Source organism: Aquila chrysaetos (genome assembly GCF_900496995.4).
Source record: "Aquila chrysaetos chrysaetos chromosome W unlocalized genomic scaffold, bAquChr1.4 W_unloc_3, whole genome shotgun sequence".
Taxonomy (NCBI): domain Eukaryota; kingdom Metazoa; phylum Chordata; class Aves; order Accipitriformes; family Accipitridae; genus Aquila; species Aquila chrysaetos.
In genome coordinates, this window is record NW_024470323.1 from 1,912,365 (window position 1) to 1,939,774 (window position 27,410).

The 27,410-nt window shown below is 39.4% G+C and overlaps 1 protein-coding gene across 8 annotated transcripts in view; it reads right to left on the reverse strand.

The window, feature by feature from the left end:
• LOC115336504 (splicing regulatory glutamine/lysine-rich protein 1) overlaps nucleotides 1-27,410 on the reverse strand; it is a 62,968-nt gene that overhangs the window by 23,316 nt on the left and 12,242 nt on the right. For 6 of the 8 annotated variants that reach the window (XR_005931801.1, XM_041121566.1, XM_041121565.1 and 3 more), the window contains exons 3-9: nucleotides 19,942-20,057; nucleotides 12,205-12,369; nucleotides 10,997-11,175; nucleotides 10,259-10,389; nucleotides 8,680-8,794; nucleotides 6,136-6,255; nucleotides 1,610-2,107 (exon numbers count right to left, since the gene is read on the reverse strand). Coding sequence is in view for 7 of the 8 variants with exons in the window: in XM_041121566.1 (XP_040977500.1) it covers nucleotides 1,610-2,107; nucleotides 6,136-6,255; nucleotides 8,680-8,794; nucleotides 10,259-10,389; nucleotides 10,997-11,175; nucleotides 12,205-12,369; nucleotides 19,942-20,057 (1,324 nt within the window). In the remaining variant the exon portion in view is untranslated. Of the gene's footprint in view, nucleotides 1-1,609; nucleotides 2,108-6,135; nucleotides 6,256-8,679; nucleotides 8,795-10,258; nucleotides 10,390-10,996; nucleotides 11,176-12,204; nucleotides 12,370-19,941; nucleotides 20,058-20,342; nucleotides 23,712-27,410 lie in introns of those variants that run through there. The other 2 variants (XM_041121570.1, XM_041121569.1) reach the window with 2 other exon arrangements.

The following is a 27,410-nucleotide window of genomic DNA, read 5'->3' on the forward strand; positions in this document are numbered from 1 at the left end:
TGGGTTTCCCGAAGGAGGCTGTGACCCCGTGGGAACCCTGCGCTGGAGCAGGTTCCTGGCAGGACCTGTGGATCTGTGGAGAGAGGAGACCACGGAGCAGGTTTTCTGGCAGGACTTGTGACCCCGTGGGGGACCCACGCTGGAGCAGTGTGCTCCTGAAGGACTGCACGCCGTGGAAAGGACCCGTGCTGGAGCAGTTTGTGAAGAACTGCAGCCCGTGGGAATGGCCCACGTTGGAGAAGTTCGTGGAGGACTGTCTCCCGTGGGTGGGACCCCACGTTGGAGCAGGGAAGAGTGTGATGAGTCCTCCCCCTGAGGAGGATGAAGCGGCAGAAAACAACGTGTGATGAACTGACCGTAAACCCCATTCCCCGTCCCCCTGTGCCGCTGGGGGGATTGGTAGAGAAGCCGGGAGTGAAGTTGTGCCCGGGAAGAAGGGAGGGGTGGAGGGAAGGTGTTCTGAGATTTGGTTTTATTTCTCATTACCCTACTCTGGTTGATTTGTAATAAAGTGAGTTAATTTCCCCAAGTTGAGTCTGTTTTGCCCGTGACGGTAAGTGATGAGTGATATCTCTCCTGTCCTTATCTCGACCCACAAGCTCTTTGTTATATTTTCTCTCCCCTGTCCAGCTGAGGAGGGGGAGTGATAGAACGGCTTTGGTGGGCACCTGGCAACCAGCCAGGGTCAACCCATCACAAACAGATAAAGTTTGGTATCTAAATTTGACACGTGATATTATTGAACTCCATAATTGCTGAGGTATTCAGAAAGGACTTTTTCCACCAAAGCTTCTGAACTTAAGTTAGCTGCAATGCTTTTAGAATATGCCTGAATTAGTCCACTTACGGAGCTTATAATCGATCTCACAGCCTCCTTTTGCTGTACTGAATTTATCCAGACTTCCACCCAGTTTACCCTCCCTCAGAGGCAAAAACAACAGCTAGATTAACCTTGACTGCTTTGCTGTTTACTATCAGCATGATTAAGGAATGTTAATTTTTACTTGTATCTGGCCATCTAACCAGCTAAACAATCTTCCAACTGAGATACATTCACTTTCTGAATGGCTAGCCAGCCAAGTGACATGCTTGTTTCCTGCTGTTCAGCCATCCAGCCAAGAAAATTCATTGCTTGCCATCCTTAAGGTGACCAAGTGGCAAATACTACCACCCAACTGTTCGTAAACCCAACAAATTGCTCTACAGACCAACACTGTACAGTATGTAACCAAGGAACTATGCAACAGCAACTCAAACTTTCATCAGGACAAAGATGATGTTCGATGTCCCTCTATCATAACTTTTGGATGGCTCCAACACAGAGAAATGGCAGAAGAACCATCTACTTACTGTCCTCAAGGACTATACTATATAGTTATGTGAAAAGCAAGCACCAGCTACCCAACAAGGAACTATTTTCTATCAAGCATCATACAGAGCCCTTTGTAATAGATTTTACTTTATAGGGAAATCTACAAAACAGAAAGAACACAAATTGAATTAGTAACTGACATAGTGATATCGATACATAAAAATTAAGATGCACATTTTTCATGGTGTGTCACTGTACTGACAAGTCCAAAAAAGCATGAAAAAATACTAAACAAACCTGCTGGAGCTACGAGATCTTCTTGAAGAGCTATAGCTTCTTGGGGGTGTTCTGGATCTCTTCTCTTTCTTCTTTTTATCATCTCTCTCTTTTTCTCTTTCTCGATCCTTCTCCTTATCCTCATCATTTTCCTTTTCTTTTTCTCTGTCCTTCTCTTTGTCCTTAATCTTCTCTCTGTCCTTCTCCCCGTCTTTCTCAACATCATCTTTTTCCTTGTTCTGGTCTACCTCTTCCCTGTCTTTTTCCTTCTCCTTGTCTTTGTCCTTTCCCCTGTCCCCATCTCTATCCCTATCCTTGTCTCTGACTCTCTCTCGATCTTTGTTTTGCTCTTTCTCTCTCTCCTGGTCCTTCTCCTTGTCCTTATCCCTGTTTCTCTCTTTACCTCGCTCTCTTTCCCTTTCTTTCTCTCTGTCCCGGTCTCTCTCCTTCTCTTTGTCTCGGTCTCTCTCTTTCTCCTTTTCTTTTTCCTTGACCTTTTCTTTGTCTCTTTTCTTGTCCCTGTGAAAAGCCAAACACAAATCCATTAATTAATTTTTAAACTTTCAATAAAAATTACAACTAACTCTTTAGCATACATTAATTGTTCAAGAGAAAATATGTGTTTCTGTTGAAAAATAGTAATTATTCAAAATTTTAATTTTCCACCCCTGTTCACAATAAGGGAGAGGCTATATAGCTAGGAAAAATTTGGAAACCAAATTGGGAAGGGAGGGCCAAAAATCAAAACAAACTGCAATCTTCAAAGTGATTGTCGTGGTTTAACCCCAGCCAACAACTAAGCACCACGCAGCCACTCACTCACTTCCACCCCCACCCAGTGGGATGGGGGAGGGAATTTGAAAAAAAAAAAAAAAAAAAAAAAAAAAAAAAGTAAAACTCATGGGTTGAGGTAAGAACAGTTTAATAGAACAGAATAATAATAACGGTAACACTAATAAAATGACAATAGTAATAATAAAAGGATTGGAATATGCAAGTGATGCACAAAGCAATTGCTCACCACCTGCCGACTGATGCCCAGTTAGTCCCCGAGCGGCCCCCCCACCCCACTCCCCCCAGTTTATATACTAGATGGGACGTCACATGGTCTGGAATACCCCTTTGGCCACTTTGGGTCAGCTGCCCTGGCTGTGTCCCCTCCCAACTTCTTGTGCCCCTCCAGCCTTCTCGCTGGCTGGGCATGAGAAGCTGAAATATCCTTGACTTAGTCTAAACATTACTGCAACAACTGAAAACATCAGTGTGTTATCAACATTCTTCTCATACCAAACTCAAAAACATAGCACTGTACCAGCTACTAGGTAGACAATTAACTCTATCCTAGCTGAAACCAGGACAGGGATATTATTACACTTTGAAAGAATATGTCTTTTCACCTCACAGCTACGTTACTATACATACATAAGTTTTCTACTTTTTGTCAGGAGTGAGACAAACTCTACAATTCGTAAATCCATTCTTTAATAAAGTGTGTCTGCATAAAATGGAATGCATATTAACCACCCCCACGTGAATAATGACAGCTGACTGGACAGAAGTCTTTATTTTCCAACCTAAACGATTCTATGATTCTACAGTGTTCTCTCACATAAACATCCTGGAACTGCTTGGAAGTCCAACATCAATTAATACACAGAAACAAACAAAAACACAGGGATAAAATTTCACCAAATTCCCTCAAAAGGCAAATGTAAGGTCAAAACTCAACCAAGACAATTCAGTCATCTGTAATGTCATTAGGAATTTGAAAATTATTGAAAAATTGGTAAGACAGTAAAAACAGAAGCAAGATAACAGAACAAGTCAGCTTCTTTGGGATAGGCAGAATGATACATGTTCATAAAAACAGTGAGGAAAATTCTAATGGATGTTCTAGTAGTCAAGCCAAATAAAAATTTATTAGATCATAGCTTTGCCTGGAAGATTACATTTTGGTGAAGTATTATTTGGAAGTGTGAGACTCTGAACCATCTTTCCTTTCTAGCAAAGGGAAGAGAGACGCACAACTCCTAGACCTGCCTCTAGGACATATGAAAACAAACAAATAGTTCAGAGGGAGAAACAGGAGAAAGCACATCAGAAGCAGTTGATCATCAGGCCCTTTCATGTCCAAGAGAACCAGACTGACAGAAGTTGCTGTGTCTATTGGTATTGGTACCTATTCTAGGATTTTTAAAGATTCTCAAAGAGACTCCTTCAGACATTACAGGCCCTACACACAGCCCCCACCTTTCTTCATTGGAACAAGTGTTTGGCTACTAATAAATAGTAGGCTTGTTTCATGGTCTGTGACCTGAAGTCTTTGGTTCCCATCAGGTTTTGGCAAATACCTCTTTAGATGTCTCACATCATAAAGATGAAACAGCACACAATCCCTGCAATAGCAAGGAGTCTCACAGTGACCCAAGAAGCACCTTCCAGTTATTTATCACAGAGATTTCATTGGACTTGCCCCTTCTAGTGAGCAGATATCTCAAGAAGATCCAGACAACAGCAACAGAGTCGAAAGGATCCGTCAATGAAGCCCAGCTACGTAGCCTACTCCTAACTGTTCCCACTGAGGTCCACAGATCTGCAGTTCTCTTTCCTACAGAAATTCTCCCCTCAGAAAACAAGAGACAACTGCACAACTGTCGTGGTTTAACCCCAGCCAGCAACTAAGCAACATGCAGCTGCTCACTCACTTCCCCCCACCCAGTGGGATGGGGGAGAGAATCGGAAGGAAAGAACAGAAAGGAAGAAAATAATAATGATAACAACAATAAATTGACAATAATAATAATAAAAGAATTGGAATATACAAAACAAGTGATGCACAATGCAATCGCTCACCACTCGCCAACCGATGCCCAGTTAGTTCCCCAGCAGCTATCCACCCCCAGTTTATATATTAGACATGACATCACATGGTATGGAATACCCCTTTGGCCAGTTTGGGTCAGCTGCCCTGGCTGTGTCCCCTCCCAACTTCTTGTGCCCCTCCAGCCTTCTCGCTGGCTGGGCATGAGAAGCTGAAATATCCTTGACTTAGTCTAAACACTACTTAGCAACAACTGAAAACATCAGTGTGTTATCAACATTCTTCTCATACTGAATCCAAAACACAACACTATATCAGCTACTAGAAAGAAAATTAACTCTATCCCAGCTGAAACCAGGACAACAACCTAAGTATGAAGCTCCCTTTAAATGAGTCAGGGGAACTGCAGAGATGAAACAGAAAGAAAAGTACCAAGGCTTCTATTCATGAAGCTACTTTCATAGGCACTTTTGTTTAGTGAATATTCACTATTTCATCCTCAGAAAATTACATTATCATTCAAGGAATTACCTTGCTGAAATTTCACAGTTCAATAATTAGACAATCAGACTTAAGAATTAATAGACTAGGTAAAATACAGATGTATTAGATCCTGAAATGTAAATATGCCACATAACAGACATATGCATTTGTGCCTACAACAGTGTATGGCCAATATGAAATAGCCAAAGGCAAAAATAAAAGCTCATGCACAAAAACTTTATACATGTTCTCAGAATGCAGGATCAAGTTCAGCCTGAATCCAATCTATATCTGTTGAGAAGGCTGAAGTAGCATCATCCACTTTTTTGTGCGTTGCACAGGCTACACGGAACATACCTAACCTGTTGGTTAAAGTCTGACAATTAAAGTTACCTATTTTTCGATCAGCTTGCGTGTTGGTATAAATGTAGAGTAGACTTTGATATCAAAGTTTAAGTACCTCAGTGTTGTGGTTTAGCCACCATAGGCACCATACGAGTTACTGTGAGGAAAATTAATCCCAGCCAAAACCAGTACACTCAACATAAAAATTTACTTTCTATTCTTTTGTCCCACAAAAAAAGCCTAGGGACAGGCTAAAGCATTGTGGCAGTACATCCTGCCCCCCCCGCCCCCCCATCCTGCCAGCAGGAAACAAAACTTCTCCAGGAAGGGATAAGGGGAAGGAAACCCTGGAGGCTGCAGGTTGAAATTTCAACTGGCCAATCGAGATGCGCCAGGTACACCGAGGTGACCCTCCTAGCCAATAGAATTAAATGACCACAGGTCAGATTCGACAGGGGTATAAACGGGGTCCCGCCGGAGGACACGTTGGCAGTCCTCCTCGGAGCAGCGGGTCTGCAGTCGGGGACTCCCCCTCGGGTCGGGGCACCGCCCGAGGTAACTCCTCGAGGGAGAGAGCCCTCAGCTTTTAGGTGAGTGATACGTGCATTTTGAGCCATCACTTTAAATCTTGGGGATTCTTAAGTCGGCCGTGTAGTATTAATTCTCTTTACATCGTTGAGCCTGTGGTTTTATAAAATGTTACCGGACTTCTAACTAACTTTTGCTGAAGAATAAATCTGAGTTTTAACACCTGTTGGATTTGGTTAGTCGTGCATCCGTAACAAGCATTTAGAGATTCCATCCTCTGCCATCACCTAAAAGTTTTGTTAGATTTTTTCCAAAAACTTTGTACTGTGTGCTACAAAGAACAGTATCATTTCTTAGGAACAGAACTCACCGAGAATGAGAGCGACTTCTTGATTTCTGCCTTTCCCTAGATCTAGACCGTTTTTTCAGGGGACTTCTGGATCTGCGTCTGTCCTTGTGTCTTGAGAGCGATCTGTTGCCAGATCTATTTCTATATGAACGACGCCAGAAGAAAAACACTTTAATATTGAAACTTCATAAAAATTAGGTCAACCAAGAAGGGAAAAAACCCACATAAATCTTGCCTCACTATATAAAATTATATAGGTATACTTCAGTAATATACTGCCTACCAACATTTTTGTAAATATGGATACTTTAAGCTTCACCAGGTGCACATGCTCTCCTTTGAAACAATGCACCATTTAAGTAATACTCATGTTTCATAATAACTTCCATGAATATTCTGGAAAATATAAATTCATATCATATTAGGATAGCTGTCCTTAGTAAATCTAGTGCATAAAATCTACTACAGACAAATTCTAGCAGCTTGTAAAAATAATTAGTTACATTTTTCTTCTTTTCCAGGCCCAGTCACTTATTGCAGTCTTGGTCAATGAAGAAAGATGGCTTTAACTGGCCTCTTTGTTCTCCAGCCTTAAAATTTAATTGAACTTTAAAAAAAATAAATAATAAAAATAAGAAGAACCTTACTACCTGTAGTTCAGCATTTAGTCAAGTTACCTTTTCAGTTGAAAGGATATGTTAGCATAGATTTGAATTATAAGAGTTCTCAAGAAAAGGAACGAGCATTTACTACATGATAAATAAGGAATGCAAATAATGTGCAGATACTCCAATAGAAATCCAATTGAAGTCTTCTTATAAACATATATAGTATAGTTTCAGGTTTGATGAGGAAAACAAGCCTTCTAAAAATTACTATATTATTTTTTCCCCAAAATATTCCCTATATTTGGAAGAACCTATTCCCTAGGAAAACAAAAATAAAAAGCTAAATTTGAACATTAAGTTTCAAAAGAACACATCATTGGATACTTTGCCTGAGAGGTTAAGGTATGATGAAATTAAACTTACCAAAGACAGAAATTCATGTATATTACTCAATAAATCCTGAAGAACAGGGGGATACAAAAAATACCAGCTCCACCTGTCTTCTGCAGCTCAAGACACACAGAGACCAAGAGGAGAGGAGAGGCAATCATTTTTTGCCTACAGTTTTGCTCCACGTATCAGTATAGAAATACAAACTAATTACAGGGAAAATTAATTACAATTTAGTCCAAATAAGACCTTGAATAAATTTTATATCAGAGATGAGAGCGATTTAGGGGTTTTATAAAACAGTAAAACTGGAAAGTGGTAAGGACAGTTTATTCTTGGGGATGAAGTTGCCTCAACAGATCAGACTGGCCTTTTTTCAGCATGTTCTCAAAATTGACAGTAACAGTGGTAAAGTCATTAAAAACAAAAAATATAACTATCAACAATTGTTTAAAGCACAGGTTTTCTGCAAGTAAAAAAAAAAAAAGCAAATTTATCTTCTAAAAATCAATTTGGTTTGTGTCAGTACAAAATAGCACTGAGATTACTGCAGTGTTACACAAAACAAAGACTGTTTTTCAGTTATGTCCTGAGTTAGAGAAACAGAAGAGAAGCAAGCAATAAGGAAATGAACAAATGATTCTTCTTGCATTAAAAAGGTATCCAATGTTTTGATGTCATTAGATAACATGTACTGTGTAACACTATTACAAAACTGAAGCCTGCACTTAGATCATATTTGTTTGGTAGTAGGTGTGTGGTAGGTGTGTCCCTCTGGCCAGCTTTTCTGTACGTAAAAAAATTCTAGTTGCCCCGTTGAAAGACAATGGATGAAAGAACACAATAGTGCTATCACTGCAATGCTGACAACACTCACCTTTTAAAAGCGTAAGCTATCAAATACATTGGGGGTGGGGTGGGGTTTTTTTTGTTTTTTGGGGGTTTTTTTATACTTAATGGAGCCAAATATCTTTAGATTGATTATATAAATGATCAGAAGACATTCCTGACATTGAACCATTTCAGGAAGCATTTGTAAGTCTCACATAGCAAGACTGTCTCATTCTTGGAAAAAAATCTTAATGGGTAAACTTTAAGGGTGACCTAGTAATTTTTATTTCCTCCTGTATTTCAAAGCCTGTTTCAGAACTGAACAAATTAGCAAAGCAAGCAAACTCTGAAGAATGAAAAACTGCCCCAAAGCCTTCCATCCACAAAACATAACTATTTCTTTTTAAAATACAGAGGTCACAAAATGAAATTATGCCACATGGCACAAAATGTACCATGAAACCATAGAAATAGTTATGCTACATGGCACAAAAAGTACCATCTAGTGTGTTTTACTTGAAAGTAATCCTGAAAACATTTAGCATTTAGAGGGAAAGAGTATCTGTTCAGAGACAAAGTTCCTAGTTGCTCTGATCTGGTCAGTGTAAGTTACTAATCTTCTCTACAGGGATACTTGTCTCATAACTCAGTAAGAAATCTCAGTAACCACCACCACTCAAAAAAAAAAAAAAAACCCCAGTATGATCTCTTAGTCCAAAATAAAAAACATACTTACCTGTGTTTTGAGTGTGATCTTTTCCTTCTAGATCGGGATTTTGAGCTAGACCTGGATTCTGAACGAGAACGGGAACGAGATCTACCACCTTTTCTTTCGCTGCTCTTTCCAGACTCTGAGAAGAAAAAACCACTTTGTTAACTGGGATCTTTAAATGTTCTGAGCTTACACTGCAATCTGGCACAAGTGGAATGTACCACACATATAGTGCAAGGGGCCTACACTTCACACATCTTCCTTTGCAAATATCCTTCAGAAACATCCCAGGAAGTCATTGCATATACTTGTTGAGTGCAGCCATCCTGCAGCAGTACACATAAAGCAGATAATTATAAACAGCTAGCTCTCTTAGGAATGGGATTTATGTTGCTGCCACAATGCACAAGATTACAACATGTTCTCCTCTGGTATATTATTTAATATAACTACTTTTTTTTTTTAATAACCTCAGAAGAACAGAGTAAATTTAGAGGGCATAATTTTGAAAACAACCATAAAAAGTAAATAATAATTAGTACTTTTTATACTTTTAGATATTCCAACCACTGTACAAATATTGAAGTTCAATTCCTCAAACACTGTTTTGGGGGAGGAAGGGATAGAGAGAAGGGGGTGAAAAGTTTGATCCAAAGGCCAGGAAGTCAACAGAAAGCTTACCAGTGACCTCAGCAGACTCTAAAAGATTATTATTCTGCTGCTTAACACTGAGGAAATGTTAGAACTCCCAACCCTAAAAAATGACAGAAAATACTCCCCCCCCCCCCAAACCCTCAAGACCCTCCACTATCTAACCTACGTAAGTCAATGTCTGGGTTTCTTAGTAAGAAGAATGACAAAATTTTGTTGATGAAAAGAAAAAGGAGGATTTCAACTGCAAGTTTAACAAGTTGAGAATTTTTTATGCTGTGGTTTTATCAATTTAAGCCAGCATAAATCAGCACTGAAATGTCTGTCTAACCACTCAACCCACCAACACCTTTCTCCTTGACCTGGCATTTCAGTGTTAACAGGGATCAGGGAACCAATCTGGATGAAAAAAAAGTCCATTACAATATGTTAAGTTTTATCCCAGATTCATTCTCTGATCCCATTTGCTATGAGGATGCACATAGTTTCGAGCCAGCATGAAAAAGAGCATAGCACAGCGACAAAATTAACCTGCTGAAGGAAAGCATAATATTGCTGCTTTCAGCAGCATGCTAGCTCCCTCTGATCATGAAACTATGGCATTAATGAGTGCTAGAGGAGAACAAAACAAAATATAAAGCTTTTTTTTTTTAAGTTTGTAAGCACTTTGAACTTTAAAAGCACCAACATTAAGTATTAATTTAGTATTGACTTCGTATTTTTGAAAACATTCAGTGAGCATGTATCTGAAAATAAGATATGATGAAATAAAAAGTCAGCTTCATTCCACTGCTTTGTTGCACGAAGACGATTTTGATTATTTTCTTTTGTTTTCCCCCACACATGTTGTTCACCTTTGAGTACCCTTTTCCTGTGTTTGAAAGTGCTCTTAAAAACACATGCAAGGTACACACAGAACATGTCTGTTAGGTAATGAACATGATGTACGTACCTGGCTCAATAGCAGCAGATATGAAAGACTGGGCTTCCCTTACTCTCTTCATCACTTCTTCCAGTTCCTTGGCAGCAGCTTGTGGTGTCATTTCAGGAGGCTTCACTATTGCATTATTGGAGTGATTTATTCTAATTAAGGAAAAATAAAACCTTTAACTCTCAAACTCTTGAAAAGGGAAAATGAAAAACAAATAAGAAAAGAGAAACACCTCAACTTCTACATGTGACTAAAAACTTCAAAGTTCAGCAAAACTACAGATTTTTCCTAACACTCATTTAAGTATCTGAAATGTCTGTCTTTTATTGCTTTCAAATCTTACCACTCTTAAATAAATGCACCACAATATTTCTGTGTTAAAATATTTTCTAGTAGAAGTCTAGAAATCTGTTTCTCTATTTCAGATCAAATCCCTACATTAAGGCCTACTAATTACATACACATCATACATAAAGCTTTATTAGTACCAAGGACTTTGCAGATTCTCTCACTGTTATGGCTTTCACTAACTCAAGATTAGATGTTGAAATATTTTACTCGATGCCATCCATATTCTTCTTGGAGAAAGTTATGCCCAACCTTGAAATTGGAGTTCATAAAAGTGTTCCAGTTTACTAACAATAGGTCTTTATATTGAAAAAATATTTATCACAGCAGTTTCCTGCACATCAGTCATAAATGTATAAAGATACTAAGAAATCTCTCATTCAATATTCATATGGATAATTAATTTCTTACTTCAGTGGCCTGTCTCCAAACATAACTCCATTAAAGGCAAGAGCTCGAGGTACAGAATTTTGGTCTGCAAATTCCACAAAAGCAAATCGTGTTGGTTGCGTCTCATCACCTGCCATTCGCACAAATTTGACTTCTCCAACTTGCTTAAAGAAGTCAAGCAGCTGATCTGCTGTTGTAGTCTAGAAAGAGTCAAAGAGCTCAGCTGAAGTAAAAATATATAATGAAAACCACTTATCCAACATATCAGGTAATCTAAGAGCTACAGATTTTGGAAAGACATCTCATCATTATTACACAGGCGACATGAATTTGGTAATGTTACACTTTAAGAGAGAAAGGTATTTTTTTCTTCCATTAATCTAAAGAATATACTACAATTTAAAATAGTGCAACCACAAGCCCTGAAGTCCTACATCTAGGTTAAAAAAGCACTTGCACAGGATTTTGCACTTTTCGGGCAACTCATTTGAAATCACTGATGAGGAATTTCCTTATACACCTATGTCCAAGCAACTGATTGTGAATTTTGATCAATTCAAAAAAAAAAAAAAAATCCAAACAGTATTACAAGACTTTGCTTTTATCTGTTTTTCTACTAGCTTCCAGCTTGTTTTGTTTTATTGTGATCAACAGCACTCTAGTAGCTACTTTGGCAGTCAAAAAAAACCCAAAATCAAATAATTATATTACCATCAGTCAAAAGCAAATTGTTTTTCAATTAATTCAATCAATTCCTGAAAAAACAAATTTCTGACAGACCTAACTTTCCTGTCAGAGAAACTCAAAGGTATTTATGCTAATTTTGCAACTTCCACTAGGACAAATCATTCCTTCTTACTGTACTTAAGTAACTGCACAGCATTGTGGAGGACAGTTACCATGATCTCACAACTTCTAGGCACTGTTCAGCTAACACAACCCAGCTGGACATTTGATCAACATACACAATCATAAGTATGTTTCTTGAATTCAGCTACAGCGTGATTTCGCTGGTACCCTGCTAGAATGAATTCCACAGTCTGGTCTGATCCAATTGGCAAAGGAACATTAAGAATTTGAAATATCACTAGTAACCAAAAAGAGTATTTTCTTGTTTTGTTTAAATTCCTGTTGGCATCAGCTACCAAAAACTCTTAAAATGTAAGATTATAATTCATAAATTACAATTCTACATTTTTCATTAGTATTGCCAATAAAAAAAAAGCTACCTGTGAATTCAAGTTTCCAACATAGACTGTTCTTCTGATTTCATCAATTTTGGATGGGTCCACATTCCCCATAATTGGTGGCTGTGGTATTTCTCCCAGTGCCGTAATGTTAGGGTCCAATGCTGCTGCTGGCATAGCGCCCAAAGTGCCAAGTGAAACACCGAGCTGGAAAACACAAAAACAGAATATGCTTTGCAACCAAGCACTGCTGGGAGATACTTCGTTTGTTAATACTTGCCTACCTTGTGCATTTCTGTAAAAATAAATCTTATTAATATTGGCAAGACTTTAAAATGTAAGGTCCCAGCTGAGTACTGTATTGGGTTTATGTGGCAAGGTTTTGGTAGCAGAGGAGGGGGCTACAGGAGCAGCTTCTGTGAAAAGATGCCATAAGCTGCCCCCATGTCCAATAGAGCCAGTGCCAGCTGGCTCTAAGACGGACCCACCACTGGCCAAAGCTGAGCCAATCAGTGACGGTGGTAGCACCTCTGTGATAACATATTTAAGAAGGGGAAAAAAAAAAAATGGGCAACATCAGCCGGAGGAAAGAGTGAGACTGAGAAACAACCCTGCAGAAACCAAGGTCAGTGAAGAAGGAGGGGGAGGAGATGCTCCAGGTGCCAGAGCAGAGATTCCCCTGCAGCCCGTGGTGAAGACCATGGTGAGGCAGGCTGTCCCCCTGCAGCCCATGGAGGTCCATGGTGGAACAGATCTCCACCTGCAGCCCATGGAGGACCCCATGCCAGAGCAGGTGGATGTGCCCTGAAGGACGCTGTGATCCTGTGGAGAGCCCACACTGGAGCAGGCTCCTGGCAGGACCTGTGGCTCCTTGGGGGACCCATGCTGGAGCAGTTCAATCCTGAAGGACTGCACCCTGTGGAAAGGACCGATGCTGGTGGAGTTAATGGAGGACTGTGTCCCATGGGAGTGACCCCACGCTGGAGCAGGGAGAGTGCGAAGAAGAAGGAGCAGCAGAGACAACGTGTGATGAACTGACCACAACCCCCATTCCCCGTCCCGCTGCGCTGCTTGGGGGGAGGAGGTAGAGAAAGTTGGGAGTGAAGTTGAGCCCAGGAAGAAGGGAGGGGTGGAGGGAAGGTGTTTTAAGGTTTGGTTTTATTTCTCATTATCCTACTCTATTATTAATTGGCAACAAATTAAATTAATTAACCAAAATCAAGTCTATTTTGCCCGTGACGGTAACTGCTGAGTGATCTCACTGTCCTTATCTTGACCCACGAGCCTTTCATCATATTTTTCACTCCTCTATCCAGTTGAGGAGGGGGAGTGATAGAGCGGCTCGGTGGGCACCAGATGGCCAGCCAAGGTCAACCCACCACAAGTACTTTTTTAAAAGAATAAAAATCTACCCATAAATAACCTATAATTAAGATTTTCTGTGTGCTATCAGTTACTATCTTATCAAAAAGGTCTGACCAGGGATGCAGTATATCAATCAGAAAACATACAGGCTTGAATTTCTAATGCTTACAGTCAATCAAATTGAGTAAGATGCCTTCAAAAACTGCTAATATTCTTTTTTTTTTGCCACAACAAGTATTATAAGTGGATAAAGAATTGCTGAGGCCTTGCCCAGCAAGGGAAGAAGGGAATTTGCAGTGCCCAGGGCCAATTTGTTCCATAACAAACATCTGTCCATCAAAGGGACAGATAAGGTACCTTTTGAACATATCACGTAAGGCAACATTAATTACAGTTGAAACACGAAGGATATTAAGTCTAAGTTCTTTCCCTACAAACACAGTCACTTCCTAGAGAAGGAGGATAATACAACTCTCATTTTTAGAATTGGGAACTGAAATATCTCCTTGGGAATGTGTCCGGGTTTCAGCTGGGACAGAGTTAATTGTCTTCCTAGTAGCTGGTACAGATATATGTCAGATATAACACCTTCCTTAAAGGGGTACCTTTCCTTCACACTTGACAGGACTCACCTCCAGAGGCTGAGGGCTTGTGTTCCTTTTCCAATTGCTTTGTCAATGCCACGTTCCCTGGAAAGCAATCCCAGCTGCTTGGCTTCCCTACCTTCTAATTCCAAGCTATTAGCCCCATTGTCCCAGCATCGGAGGAGCCAGGTGATAGATTGTATTGGGTCTGGCTGAGATGGAGTTAATTCTCCCCATAGCAGCCCTCATAGCACTGTGCTCTGCATTAGTAGCTAGAAAGGTGTTGATAACACACCAGTGTTTTGGCTACTGCTGAGCAGTGCTGGCACAGCATCAAGGCTGTCTCTCCAACATTTTTGCCCCCCCCCCTCAATGGCAGGCTGGGGCAGGGCAAGATCTTGGGAGGGGACATAACCAGGACAGCTGACCTAAACTAACCAAACAGATATTCCATACCATATGACGTCAGCTCAGCTATAAAAGCTAAGTAAAGGGAGACGGAAGGGGAGGCATTTTTGTCTTCCGGAGCAACCACCACGCATACTGAAGCCCTGCTTCCCAGGAAGTGGCTAGACATCGCCTGCTGATGGGAAGTAGAGAATAACATCATTTGTTTTTCTTTGCTTTCACTTTATTAAACTGTCCTTATCTTGACCCACGAGCCTTTTGTTATATTTTCTCCCCCCTGTCCAGCTGAGAAGGGGGAGTGATAGAGCGGCTTTGGTGGGCACCTGGCATCCAGCCAGGGTCAACCCACCACATGTGCTCACCTATATGACGGCCAAAATCGTTTCGCATATCCTGCAGCTCACTCAAGGATAGGGATCGGGTGATTGCCTCTGGTTCTGCCTCTTCCTCCTGTTCCCATGATGACCCTGGCTCGTTCTTTGCTAAGCAAACTGATTTTTTTTGTATATTTTCTTCTATATGGGGGCAACTGATACTGGTGCAGGTTGGTCCGCTGGTTCAGTTGCAGTATTGCTCAACAGGTTTTGGGTAACCGCAGTGTCTGTGGCCGGGGCCGGAGGGGCCACAGTGCCTGTCGCCGAGGTTTGGGTAGCTGCAGTGCTCATCGCTGGGGCTGGAGGGGCTGCAGTGCCCGTTGCTGAGGTTTGGGTAGGCACAGAGCTCGTTGTCTTGTTGTTGGATCCAGAGACCTTCTCTTCCCCTTGAGGGTACTGAATAGTGTTGAACAGGGCTCGATAGGCATGGGCCAGGCCCCAGCACGTTGCAGTGATTTGTATCTCTCTAAAGTTGCCAGGGTGACAGCATACCTTATCCAAATATTTTACTAGTTCTTCCAGATTCTGCACTTGTTCAGGGGTGAATTTCCAAAACACCGGAGGTGCCCACTGTTCTAGGTATTTGCCCATGCTACCCCACACACCCTGCCACTCATAATTATCCAGCCTTGGGGCAGACCTCTGGGTGATCTTCTTAAATAGTTGATTAACCTTAAACAAGAGCTGAACCACATTCAGGAGCATGATGATAGTTCCTAGCAGTAGGACTAGGACCATGCTGGTCTCAACATCCCAAGGGTATTCAAATTTTCCAAAATTCTCAAACACCATTGTAACTGGACTGAAGGAGAAAGGAGAGGGGAAGAAAGGTACCCCACCCATAGATTGGCTTTCTGAGGAGGAAAGGTAAAGGGTGTAATTATTAATAGTTTCCCACAGATGGCTCCCGAAGTATAGAGGTGACAACAATGCTGAGTGCAAATACCAGATTAATCCCACAACCGATGACTTTATCATACCATAAACCAGTGTTACACAATACATCAAAGTGAAAACCTTAATCCACCTCCCACAGATGATAAGCAGCAGAAGAGGGACTACATACAGCAAGCGAGGTGATACATAACAGAAGTTTAAAAACCAGAGCAACAACTCTAAGAACACATAAATCAACATAGTGACCAGTGACTATTAGACCAATATAATGAATGCTTGTAACAAATGTGTTTTAACAAGCTCTGGTTAGGTTTGTCATTATCTCAACCCTTTGGGCCCCACATTGGGCGCCAAAATGGACTGTCATGGTTATAACCTCAGCCAGCAACTAAGCACCACGTAGCCGCTCACTCACTCCACCCCCCCACCCAGTGGGATGGGGGAGAAAATTGGGAAAAGAAGTAAAACTTGTGGCTTGAGATAAGAACAGTTTAATAGAACAGAAAAGAAAAAACTAATAATGACAATGATAACAGTAATAAAATGACAACAGTAGTAATAAAAGGATTAGAATGTACAAATGATGCACAGTGCAATTGCTCACCACCTGCCGATCAACACCCAGTTAGTTCCCGAGCAGCAATCCCCCCACCCCCACTCCCCCAGTTTATATACTAGATGTGATGTCACATGGTATGGAATATGCCATTGGCCACTTTGGGTCAGCTGCCCTGGCTGTGTCCCCTCCCAACTTCTTGTGCCCCTCCAGCCTTCTTGCTGGCTGGGCATCAGAAGCTGAAAAATGCTTGACTTCAGACTAAACATTACTTAGCAACAACTGAAAACATCAGTGTTATCAACATTCTTCTCATACTGAACTCAAAACATAGCACCCTACCAGCTACTAGGAAGACTCTATCCCAGCTGAAACCAGGACAGAATGTTATAAAAAAAGTCACTTAAAAATCGGTACTAAATTGGTCTGCTGAGTTCCTGGTTTGAATTTTCTTTTCTCCACCCAAAAAAGCAACTGCCTTTCCAGCAAACAAATTTTCTAACAAGTGTTAGAAATTCTCAACAAATCACCAGTTATTTTTTTTTTATGGAACAACAGAAAACTACTCTATCTTTACTTGAAATCATCTGTTTATTATTGAACAGAGGGTTATATAGCTTGACTTCCTCTTTGATATTCTAAAATGTACGGATAATTTATTAAAGATGTATATAAAAACAAATTGAACTTACTTTAGAAGGCTAGTTTAGAAACAAATGTCTCTAAACACTGCTATCACACCAGGTCTGTTTAATATCTTTATTTTTATCAATGATCTGGATGAGGGGATCGAGTGCACCCTCAGCAAGTCTGCAGATGATACCAAGCTGGGCGGGAGTGTTGATCTGCTTGAGGGTAGAAAGGTTCTACAAAGGGATCTGGACAGGCTGGATCGATGGGCTGAGGCCAATCGTATGAGGTTCAACAAGGCCAAGTGCCGGGTCCTGCACTTCGGTCACAGCAACCCCATGCAGCGCTACAGGCTTGGGGAAGAGTGGCTGGAAAGCTGCCTGGCAGAGAAAGACCTGGGTGTGCTGGTTGACAGCTGGCTGAATATGAGCCAGCAGTGTGCCCAGGTGGCCAAGAAGGCCAATCGCATCCTAGCCTGTATCAGAAATAGTGTGGCCAGCAGGAGCAGGGAGGTGATCATCCCCCTGTATTCGGCACTGGTGAGGCTGCACCTTGAGTACTGTGTTCAGTTTTGGGCCCCTCACTACAGGAAAAACATTGAGGTGCTGGAGCGTGTCCAGAGAAGGGCAACCAAGTTGGTGAAGGGCCTGGAGCACAAGTCTTATGAGGAGCGGCTGAGGGAACTGGGGTTGTTTAGTCTAGAGAAGAGGAGGCTGAGGGGAGACCTTCTCGCTCTCTACAACTACCTGAAAGGAGGTTGTAGTGAGGTGGGTGCTGGTCTTTTGTCAGGTGGCTGGAGATAGGATGAGAGGAAATGGCCTCAAGTTGCTCCAGGGGAGGTTTAGATTGGATATTAGGAAAAATTTCTTCACCAAAAGGGTTGTCAAGCATTGGAACAGGCTGCCCAGGGAAGTGGTTGAGTCACCATCCCTGGAAGTATTTAAAAGACGTGTAGATGTGGCGCTTATGGACATGGTTTAGTGGTGGACTTGGTAGCGTTAGGTTAATTGTTGGACTTGATGATCTTAAGGGTCTTTTTCAACCTAAATAATTCTATGATTATTTATGCTTCATTAGCAGCAATTATGCAGTGGAACCATGAGTAAGCACTTTTTTTAAAAAATGAAATCACTAAACTATATACTTCACATATCAATGAGGGCAGTATCACCCATTTTAAGGCAAAAAAAGCCAACACTTGTGAACTAAAAATTATTTTCAAAGTCATGCAACATCTCTTATGCGATGACAGTTATGAACTATAAACAGAATTAGCCTAAACCTCTTAACTGGTGACTTTGGTCCCACTGTTTCATTATATAAGTTTCATTATATATTATATATACACTCTAAAACAGCTGTTGGAGCACAAGCTTCAAAAAGGATGCTGACCCTTGTGCAGGTTTTTGAAATAGTGCAGAAGAAATAAAACTTGGTTAAAGCAATGTTTTTATGGAAGGAAGGAAAGAAGGAAGACACTAATTACATTCATTTCTTTTAGGACGCTGATCAGTATCAGCTAAGAATATGAGAGTGGGAATAATGTTTCTAGTAACGGAGACAGATGAGGAATCATTTAAGGGCAGATAGGTTTGGGAATCTGCAGGACACCCTTAACACAACTCAAAAAAACAGGATGTTACCAGTAACATCAATACGCACACTGCTGCAATATGCTTGGAAGACTGAGGACTTTCATCTTCAAATAACACGGGGTTAGTGACATTAAGCCCAATTTTTTTGGAAGTAGGATTTACTATTTCCAGAATTCTCCCTGAATAGGGCACAGCAACCTGCTGATGTCAAGAAAGGCTTATAGAGGCAAAAGGGAACTGAGCAGAAGCAGCAGCATCTAGCTCCTAGGCTTTTTGCAGTGAAAACATTGTTAGGCTGTGAGACACTGAATTGTTATCTCGAGCTGTTTGTCTCAAAGATTGTTAGGTGTGAGAGACTGGACTATCATCTCAAGCCATTCCTCTCAAGGATTGTTTGCTGTGACGGGCCACTTATCCCAGAGATGGCTTGTTTAAGCAGGGCACTCCTCGGTCCAAAAGGATGATTATCAGGCCACTGAGGCATCCAGGGGAGGAGACAGGCCGGAGCCAGCGAAGAATGTGGAGACTACCATTCTCATGGAAACTGTAGTCTTTGAGATAATGTACTGGTTTCTGGTGTTGATCATGGGAAGGTCCTGTGATAGACAAACCTGCAGCACGTGAACAGTGCATGAACAGTACGTATGTGCATGCATCATCGGACTATGCCCTATAAAAAACCGTGGAGACAAGCCGTGGTGTGCACCCACCACCGAAGAATTGAAGACTGAGGACCAACGGGACGCCACTGGATCCATGGTGGTGACTATTCTTGCAACTCTATCCCGACTGCTTGCTTGATTTCTGCCTTTTCTTCCATTCTATCCTATTGCTACTATTTTCTACTTTTGATAATAAAACCTCTTTTGGGTATATGGCATTTGACCTTGTTTGTGTCTTAATCTCGCTCTTGGGATCATATCGAAACCTTCCCCGACATTGGATCGGGACATAGGCTAAGTCAAAAACCCTGTCACAGAGATATCAAGTAAAAGCCCCCTAATGCAGCATTTCAATATTCTGAAAAACTGTGTCAATTTAACTATTATGTTTTAACAAATTTTTAGGAGGTGGATAGCATTGCCACTGGATCAAATTAATGGGTCTAGGGAAGGGACAACAATTAAAATGGACACAACCAAAACTAGTATTTACCCACTATTCTGCAAAACAAGAATCTGAAAGAAACAGCCAGGAAAGGTAGTAATCTTGTGATCTACCCTCAAAAGAGGCACCACAGCTAAATCCTCATTGATTTAGCATTAAGAGGACAGCATCCACGGATCAGATAGTTCTTGTTCTCTGTACACAGAAAGGCTACCAAGTATGGAGGAAAACCAGAAATCAAACAGGGACTGAATTTTACTTACTGTAGTCAAAGGGGTTGGTGTAGGTATAGGAAGCAACCCTGCACCAGGCATCAGGCTTGTCATAGTAGGAGCAGGCGCCAATAGAGAAAGGGCTTTGGCTTCATCTGGGATTTTACCTGAAGAAGCAAATGAAAGCGTTACAGAGTTGGAACACTACACAGATGTTATTCTTTCTATGATTTTACAATTACCCTTGCATTTAAATAAGTAATAAGTAAGAATGAATCTATCTACCAGATCCTTACAAACAAATATGAACTTAAGTATTTCCTTTTAGCCTGCCTCTACTAGGAAAAACAGAAGTGAGCAAAACTTCAAAGACTAGCAATCTCATTAATGGATTATTATTTTAAAAACTGAATAATGTACACAATTATTTAACACTTTGAGCTATGGGTCACCTGTACTGGAAACTTAACGTTCATGAACCAAACGATATCAAGCATGGACGCTTTCCCAGGGCGGTGTTTTCACGGTGATCGAAAGTTGTTTTACACATGACAACCGTTCGTGTTGGCTGCATCACTAATAGCACACAGAACATCAGATACAGAAAAGAAGAACATTTTTTAAAGTTTAATCCCCAGAAATGGCAAATAACCAAATCAGTTAAAACAAAAAAAAAAAAAAAAAAAAAAAAACAAAAAAAAAAAAAACAAGCCACGAAGTATGTGCTAACTGAAATTTGTGTGCTTTTTCCCCCTCTGGTGTTACTTACTTTTGATGTAAAAATAAATAAAATAAAAACTAATGTGACTCCACACAAGACATACTACAAGTGAAGTTGGAAGTGGAGGAGGGGAGAGCAGAAAAATTCAGATTTGTACTGTCTTACATTCTAGGTCACCTCAGTTTATCTGAAACTTTGATAAATTAGCTTTAAATTTACTGAGATTGAAGAAAATCATAACTGATCAGATAAGCAAGCTATATTTTCCTAAAATATGTATTTCCTACTATTTCAACCATATTATATTCCCCAGCATGCTAAAAGTTTAAGTAATATCTAATATGAACTAAACACAGGTTTCATTCAAAGTTAGTTACAATTAGACTGCTAAATGAACCCCCCCCCAAAAACCTTCAAAAATCAAAATACAAATACAATTAAACGTATGTATTAAATTTGAAATGCAAAGGGATTTAAACTGGTACAAACATTAAACACTGAACTGAAAAACTACAGAAATGAAGTTCTAATTATACTAGGTATCTATGATGCATTCAAAATTACTGGCGTAACTGTATATATGCTATCCAACTGAGCCCTTTGGTATTACCCCATGTACTTTATTCAAGTAAGTGCTTTTATTTAAACATTGTTTTGAAAGTCAAGGTATATACAAATACTGTGCCAGAGGCTTTTACTGCTTAGGTTCAATCTGTATATGTTTTAACTATAAAAACATTAACTTAAGGATTTAAAAATTAATATATAAATATTATCAAAAAGCAAAATACAAGTTTCAACACACCATGCAATTTTAGCTATACAAGATCCAATAAACCCCACAGAAATCATACTACTTTAAAAAAATAAAAAGACGACAAGTGTTGCAAACCTGTTCTACAGATCTGCAGCAAGGACTAGGTTACAGTTGGATATGACCAAAGGACAAAAAAAAATCTAAATTAAAATTAATTTATATGTAGCATGGGTGGAATAGAAAAGATAAAATAACAGTACTCTTTTTTTTCATGCCTCCTATTTAGATTTATTTTATTTATGTTAAGTTTTGAGGCACCTTGCTCCTTAACATGCAACAAACCACTTGATTTTGCTATCTAAAGGAGAAAAATAGGAAAATTATTAGCACTTATGAATTAACTGTGCAATTATGTCTTCCAGGGCTTTTATAAAAACATGCATGAATCTGAGTTATCATCACAATATTCAGCACTCTTTACAGGTCTCATTTTGAAGTCAGGCATGCAATGAGAGGTGTACCTGATTTGCCTGACTGTTCATGAGAATCAGGTACCTTGCCTCACATCCTGCCTACCATGTAGCTAACTAACAGGCTTCCAAATATACAGTTCCAGCAACTGTACATGCAAATTAGGCATACAATTATATACCAGTTCTTCTGAAAATCAAAATACTTGTGTTTTCAAATGATTGATGAACCAGACCTTATCCTGAACAGCCAGCATCTTGCTATTAACTGGATACTCATACAGGTTTCTACAGGATCAACAGACATGGCTCAAGTAAATCCAATGGCAGAAATGGCTCCTAAAGTGGTACATCTGCATTCTAACTTAGATCCTTGGTCAGTAATGTACATAAGCATATGCCTAACTTAAGTATGCACTTACATACAGCCAATTCAATATACACTTAACCAGATAAACTTAAGAGATGCTTAAGGCATTTAGCCCCTTTAAATAGGAACTGAGTTATGCACATAACTAAACAGACAGGGAGTCAAGTTCAGAAAGGTAGTTAAATACAATTCTAAACTTTAAGCATATGGGTCATCTTACTGAAATAATTGGAATTATTCATTTGCTCAAACATTGCTTAAGGAATCAACTGAACACTTTCAGTTAAGTAAACTACTATAGCAGTTCAAAAAATGAATAACATACATACCTATATTATAAAGTTAGCAGTATTATTTCCAGAATACTTTGGTCCCTCAACAACGTAATGTTTTATTTTAAATACAAAATCTAGTTAGTCAGTTCCATGCCACAAACAAAGATCTGCTCATTTATTTTATTCAAGAATGAGGAAAGGTCTATCTCTACAGACAGAACCCTGAAAATTTGCCTGTATTTTCAGAGATACTGCCTTTTCAAAAGATCCCCCTCTAGTTTTTAAGATCAGGTCAAACTTTTTAACAATTCTATAGAAAATAAACGGTTGTGGGTGGAAAAAAAAAACGTCACCACCAAAACTTGAAATATCTTACAAATTTACTTCCCTGTTCTTCAGACAGTTCTGAAAAACAAATTAATATGTGAGGCCAAATAACCTCATGAGTTACAGCCTTTAAGTTTCTTTAAGTTTTGGAGTGTTATCTTCCTGAATTTATTTATAAAAGGAATACGAGCCCACAAAGATACAACAAAACATGTGGGTAATGACATAACAAATTAGGACACTTTAGTTTAAGAATAACTGTTTTGGTTTTTAAACTCATGGTTATTTAAAATCTGAAGGGAAATGAGGTAAAGATATTTATTTTCTAATAAGGGAAACAGACAAAATAAATATACCACCATCTATACCACATCCTTAGAAATATTTCTTAGAAGCTTATGAGTGTTTAGTAAATTGCAGATTCTATGATCATTCATTTATTTCTTTCTTCACTTTGCAAAGGAATCTGCAAGCAAATGTAGAGTAGCTATGCATTGCCTAGATATACCTTATGCTTCTTCAGAAATGTACAGTTGTCCTAACATGTTATGATTGTTACTTTTTTGTATCAAAGTGCTTAAGAGTCCATACCAGAATCCATTTTGCTAAATGCTGAACAGAAGTATCTGTGTTAAGCAAGTACTAATCACAGTATTTTTATCCCCCTCCATGTGCTCAGCAGAAATTAATTTCCTACTCTTTGTACTGAAACTCCATGGTTAATCCTCCCCCCAAAACTGCTTCAGCAATAAGTATGTACGTTTCTTTTAAAAATACTTCCTGTTCACATCTACTCGAAATATAATTAAAGGAATTGTTATTTACCTACTATATTAAATCAACGGAAAACGCACACTGTCCTGGTTTCGGCTGGGATAGAGTTAATTGTCTTCCTAGTAGCTGGTACAGTGCTATGTTTTGAGTTCAGTATGAGAAGAATGTTGATAACACACTGATGTTTTCAGTTGTTGCTAAGTAGTGTTTTAGACTAATGTCAAGGATTTTTCAGCTTCTCATGCCCAGCCAGCAAGAAGGCTGGAGGGGCACAAGAAGTTGGGAGGGGACACAGCCAGGGCAGCTGACCCAAAGTGGCCAATGGCATATTCCATACCATGTGACATCACATCTAGTATATAAACTGGGGGAGTGGGGGGGGGGGGGATTGCTGCTCGGGGACTAACTGGGCATCGGTCAGCAGGTGGTGAGCAATTGCATTGTGCATCACTTGTATATTCCAATCCTTTTATTGTTACTATTGTCATTTTATTAGTGTTATCATTATTAGTTTTTTCTTTTCTGTTCTATTAAACTGTTCTTATCTCAACCCACGAGTTTTACTTCTTCTCCCAATTTTCTCTCCCATCCCACTGGGTGGGGGGGGTGGAGTGAGTGAGCAGTGGCTGCGTGGTGCTTAGTTGCTGACTGGGGTTAAACCACAACACACAGTTACAAATAAAATAATTTCTGTATGATCCAGTTCATGATTCTTATTGGATTTAGCAGCAGAGATTAAAGAGATTACAACTACTGGTAATTACCTCGACTGGCACAGCTAAATCCAACAGAGATCACAAAGCAAAGCTCTTCCCAGTTGCAGTTCACAGCCTGGTGCATTACCAGAGTGAAACCAATTGGTCCCAATGCAGCTGGCTGGGAAGAGCAATGCCTGAGGACTAGACACACCACCTGGTCCAGCACTTCTGTTTCAGGGCTTCCATTTCACAAGAAACAAGAACGAACATCATTTAGGGATGAGAACCTTCTCAATCACTCCAGCATGAACTGTCAGGGCTTCTGAGATTGTGAGATAACAGTTTTGGGTTTTGGTTTGGTTTTGTTTTTTTTTTAAAGAAACAAACAAACAAAAAAAAAACCCTCTTCTTGAAATAATCGCCACTGGAGCATGTAAAAGTGCAATACACACATACATACATACACACAGAGAACTTTTCAATCTTCCCACAAATAACAGGGTTAAAAGACAACATGCCTCACATAACACATTCCAACCAAAACCTCAGGCTGCATTTGTACTTATGAGTGGTAAACAGTTTTTTTCTAAAACTTACAAAAACAAAAGGATGAAACCTTACTGCCACTGACCTCACTGGAGCAAGGTTTCATCAGAAGCAAACAAATATTTCATGACATTCCATATTCATGAAAGTTCAATATCAGAAATAATTATTTTAAACTCTTCATATTAGATATAAATAGAAAGCTTTCTTTTAAACAGACCATGCAACCTAAAATAAAACTACTCTGCTGAGAAGAAAAATAGCAGAGAAAGATCATGATTTTACTTTGTAAAGTTAATTTCTCCAGAAAGTAAGTTTCAACTGTCCTCTTCCAAGATAAGCTCATAAAGCATAACATATGAAAGAATGCATCTTAAAACTGATATATTTTTCACTATTCCAGTCTGATACAATGTGCTCATCTGTTGAATTTAGATGCTTAAATGTATTCCAAACCAAATTTATCCATGATTCACAGCATAAAACTTAGCTAATCATATTCTAAATTCTGTGTATACCATCCACAAGCAGCTTCAGGTCAACTTCAAAATGAAACACTGTGAACCCTTTACAAAACATCATTTTTCCAGAACTGAATTACCAGTTCACAAGTACAAGGGAAAGAGATTTAACAGAACAAAACAAAAAAGGGAAAAAATAAAATAAAAATAAAAGAAGCAAAAGGAAAGAAAGCAAAATAAAATAAAAACAGAGACAGGGCGTCCATCTTCAGCAGGCCAGACTTCGATCTCATTTCCCCCATGAAGGTTTCACTTGGCAGCAGGTTTAGTGGCATGGCAAACAATGCCTAACTCAGGCAAGTGTAACAGGTCTGCCTTGGCCAGTCTAGTCATCTAATAATGCACAAATATCACACAGAGAAAACATACAAAACCAAATTAATAGTCAAAATCCATCTACTAGACAATGTGGACATAAAATTTAGAATGATTAGGGTGGCATCTTTGTTTATCTTTCAACCTTTGCATTCTCAAAGTATAACATTTAAAGAAAAACCTACTGATACAAACAAAAGAAAGTCATATTTTGACAACTCGATAATGTTACTTCATTTACATTTTTGTTAAATTGTTTATTAAATGTCACAAAATTAACATTGTTTTCATTGTGTAGCAATTCCCTCCTCATACTCCTTTGATTTACACTCCAAATTTCAGATTTTATTCTGGTTTTTAAAACCAAGTTTTCAGAGTTCCATTTTACCCCTCCTCTATGTTCGAATCAGCACATGAAACATTTTATTACTGGCACTGTTAGCCATGGATATAATTTAACCTTACAGTAGGATAGAGCCATTGCTACTTTTAAAGCCTGTGATAAACTCCACTGACTCCGTTAACAATGATACATAGTGAATAAAAATACGTTGCACTGGTCTCCAAAGCCATGCTTATTCCACAGAATAAATTCCTCAGAAAGTTAAACCTATATGAATTCACATCTTTACAAATTAAAATTAGTGATTCTGTTAGAAAGTTACATGGAAACAGCATTCTGACTTAAAAAAAAAAAAAATTTGACCTCACAACCCAATAATTTGTTCACCTAATTATGCATAAATCTCTGTGGGGTCCAGAATGATCTGGAACAGTGACAATTTTTCTGTAATACATTTTCTCAGAAATGCCTAATAAGTCAGCTACAAACAGGGTTGGAACAAGATTTCTCAGAACTTTGATTTTATTCTCCTTCCACTCATTGTCTACCATCAAGAGACACAGAAAAATGTAGCTTTACCTGCCTGTTGCCATATCACGTCAGGCAGTGATCTCATCACAAGAAAAACACCAGGAAGTGTTGTTCATTCATTAGGCGGCAATCTTTCCTCTCTGGCAGTACTGAACCAGCGTTAAGGTCTTTTCAATGAAACGTAAAACTAAGATCCTGAAGAATTTGTAGTCAATTATTTAAGGGCAATTTTTCAATAATAAGGACTCTGGTCTGATACATGTTGCCTACCCAAAGCCTCTACAAAAGCTTCAAGTGGATACAGCAATATCCTCTTTGTGGTTTAAGAACAAGTTCCAAAAATAAAACAAAAAAGCCCCCAAAACAAAGCATAAAAACAACTAAAAATCTAGGCTTCACAAAGACTTGTTAATATGCCCATATTAACAAGGCTACAAGAATAGACAATATATTGTAGGTCATTTTAGAGTCTATGAAATTTTGGAGACTTGTTAGAGTTTGCTAGGAACACCCCAGACCATTATTACAGCAGCACTAATCTCATACCATCCAGATCACAATGTGGCAAACATGCAAAAAAAAATGGTACTCTGGGACCGCTGTTAACAAACTCCAAGTAGTTAACAGTATTTTTTGAACCAAAACCTGACTCTTGCAGTTAGAAAATTCCTGTTAATAGGAGATACTTCTGGACTTGCTGCAGTTTATGGATCAATCATTCTAAATATTGTTGTTCATGGCTAAACAGCTGCCATGTTCAAAAGTGAAGTTAACTTCACACCACTAGCTGGAATGTTTCCACTCCAGAGAGGCAAAAAGTCCAGCTCCAAATGGGCAGATGCTCAATTCCCACAATGATCCCAATGAAGTCA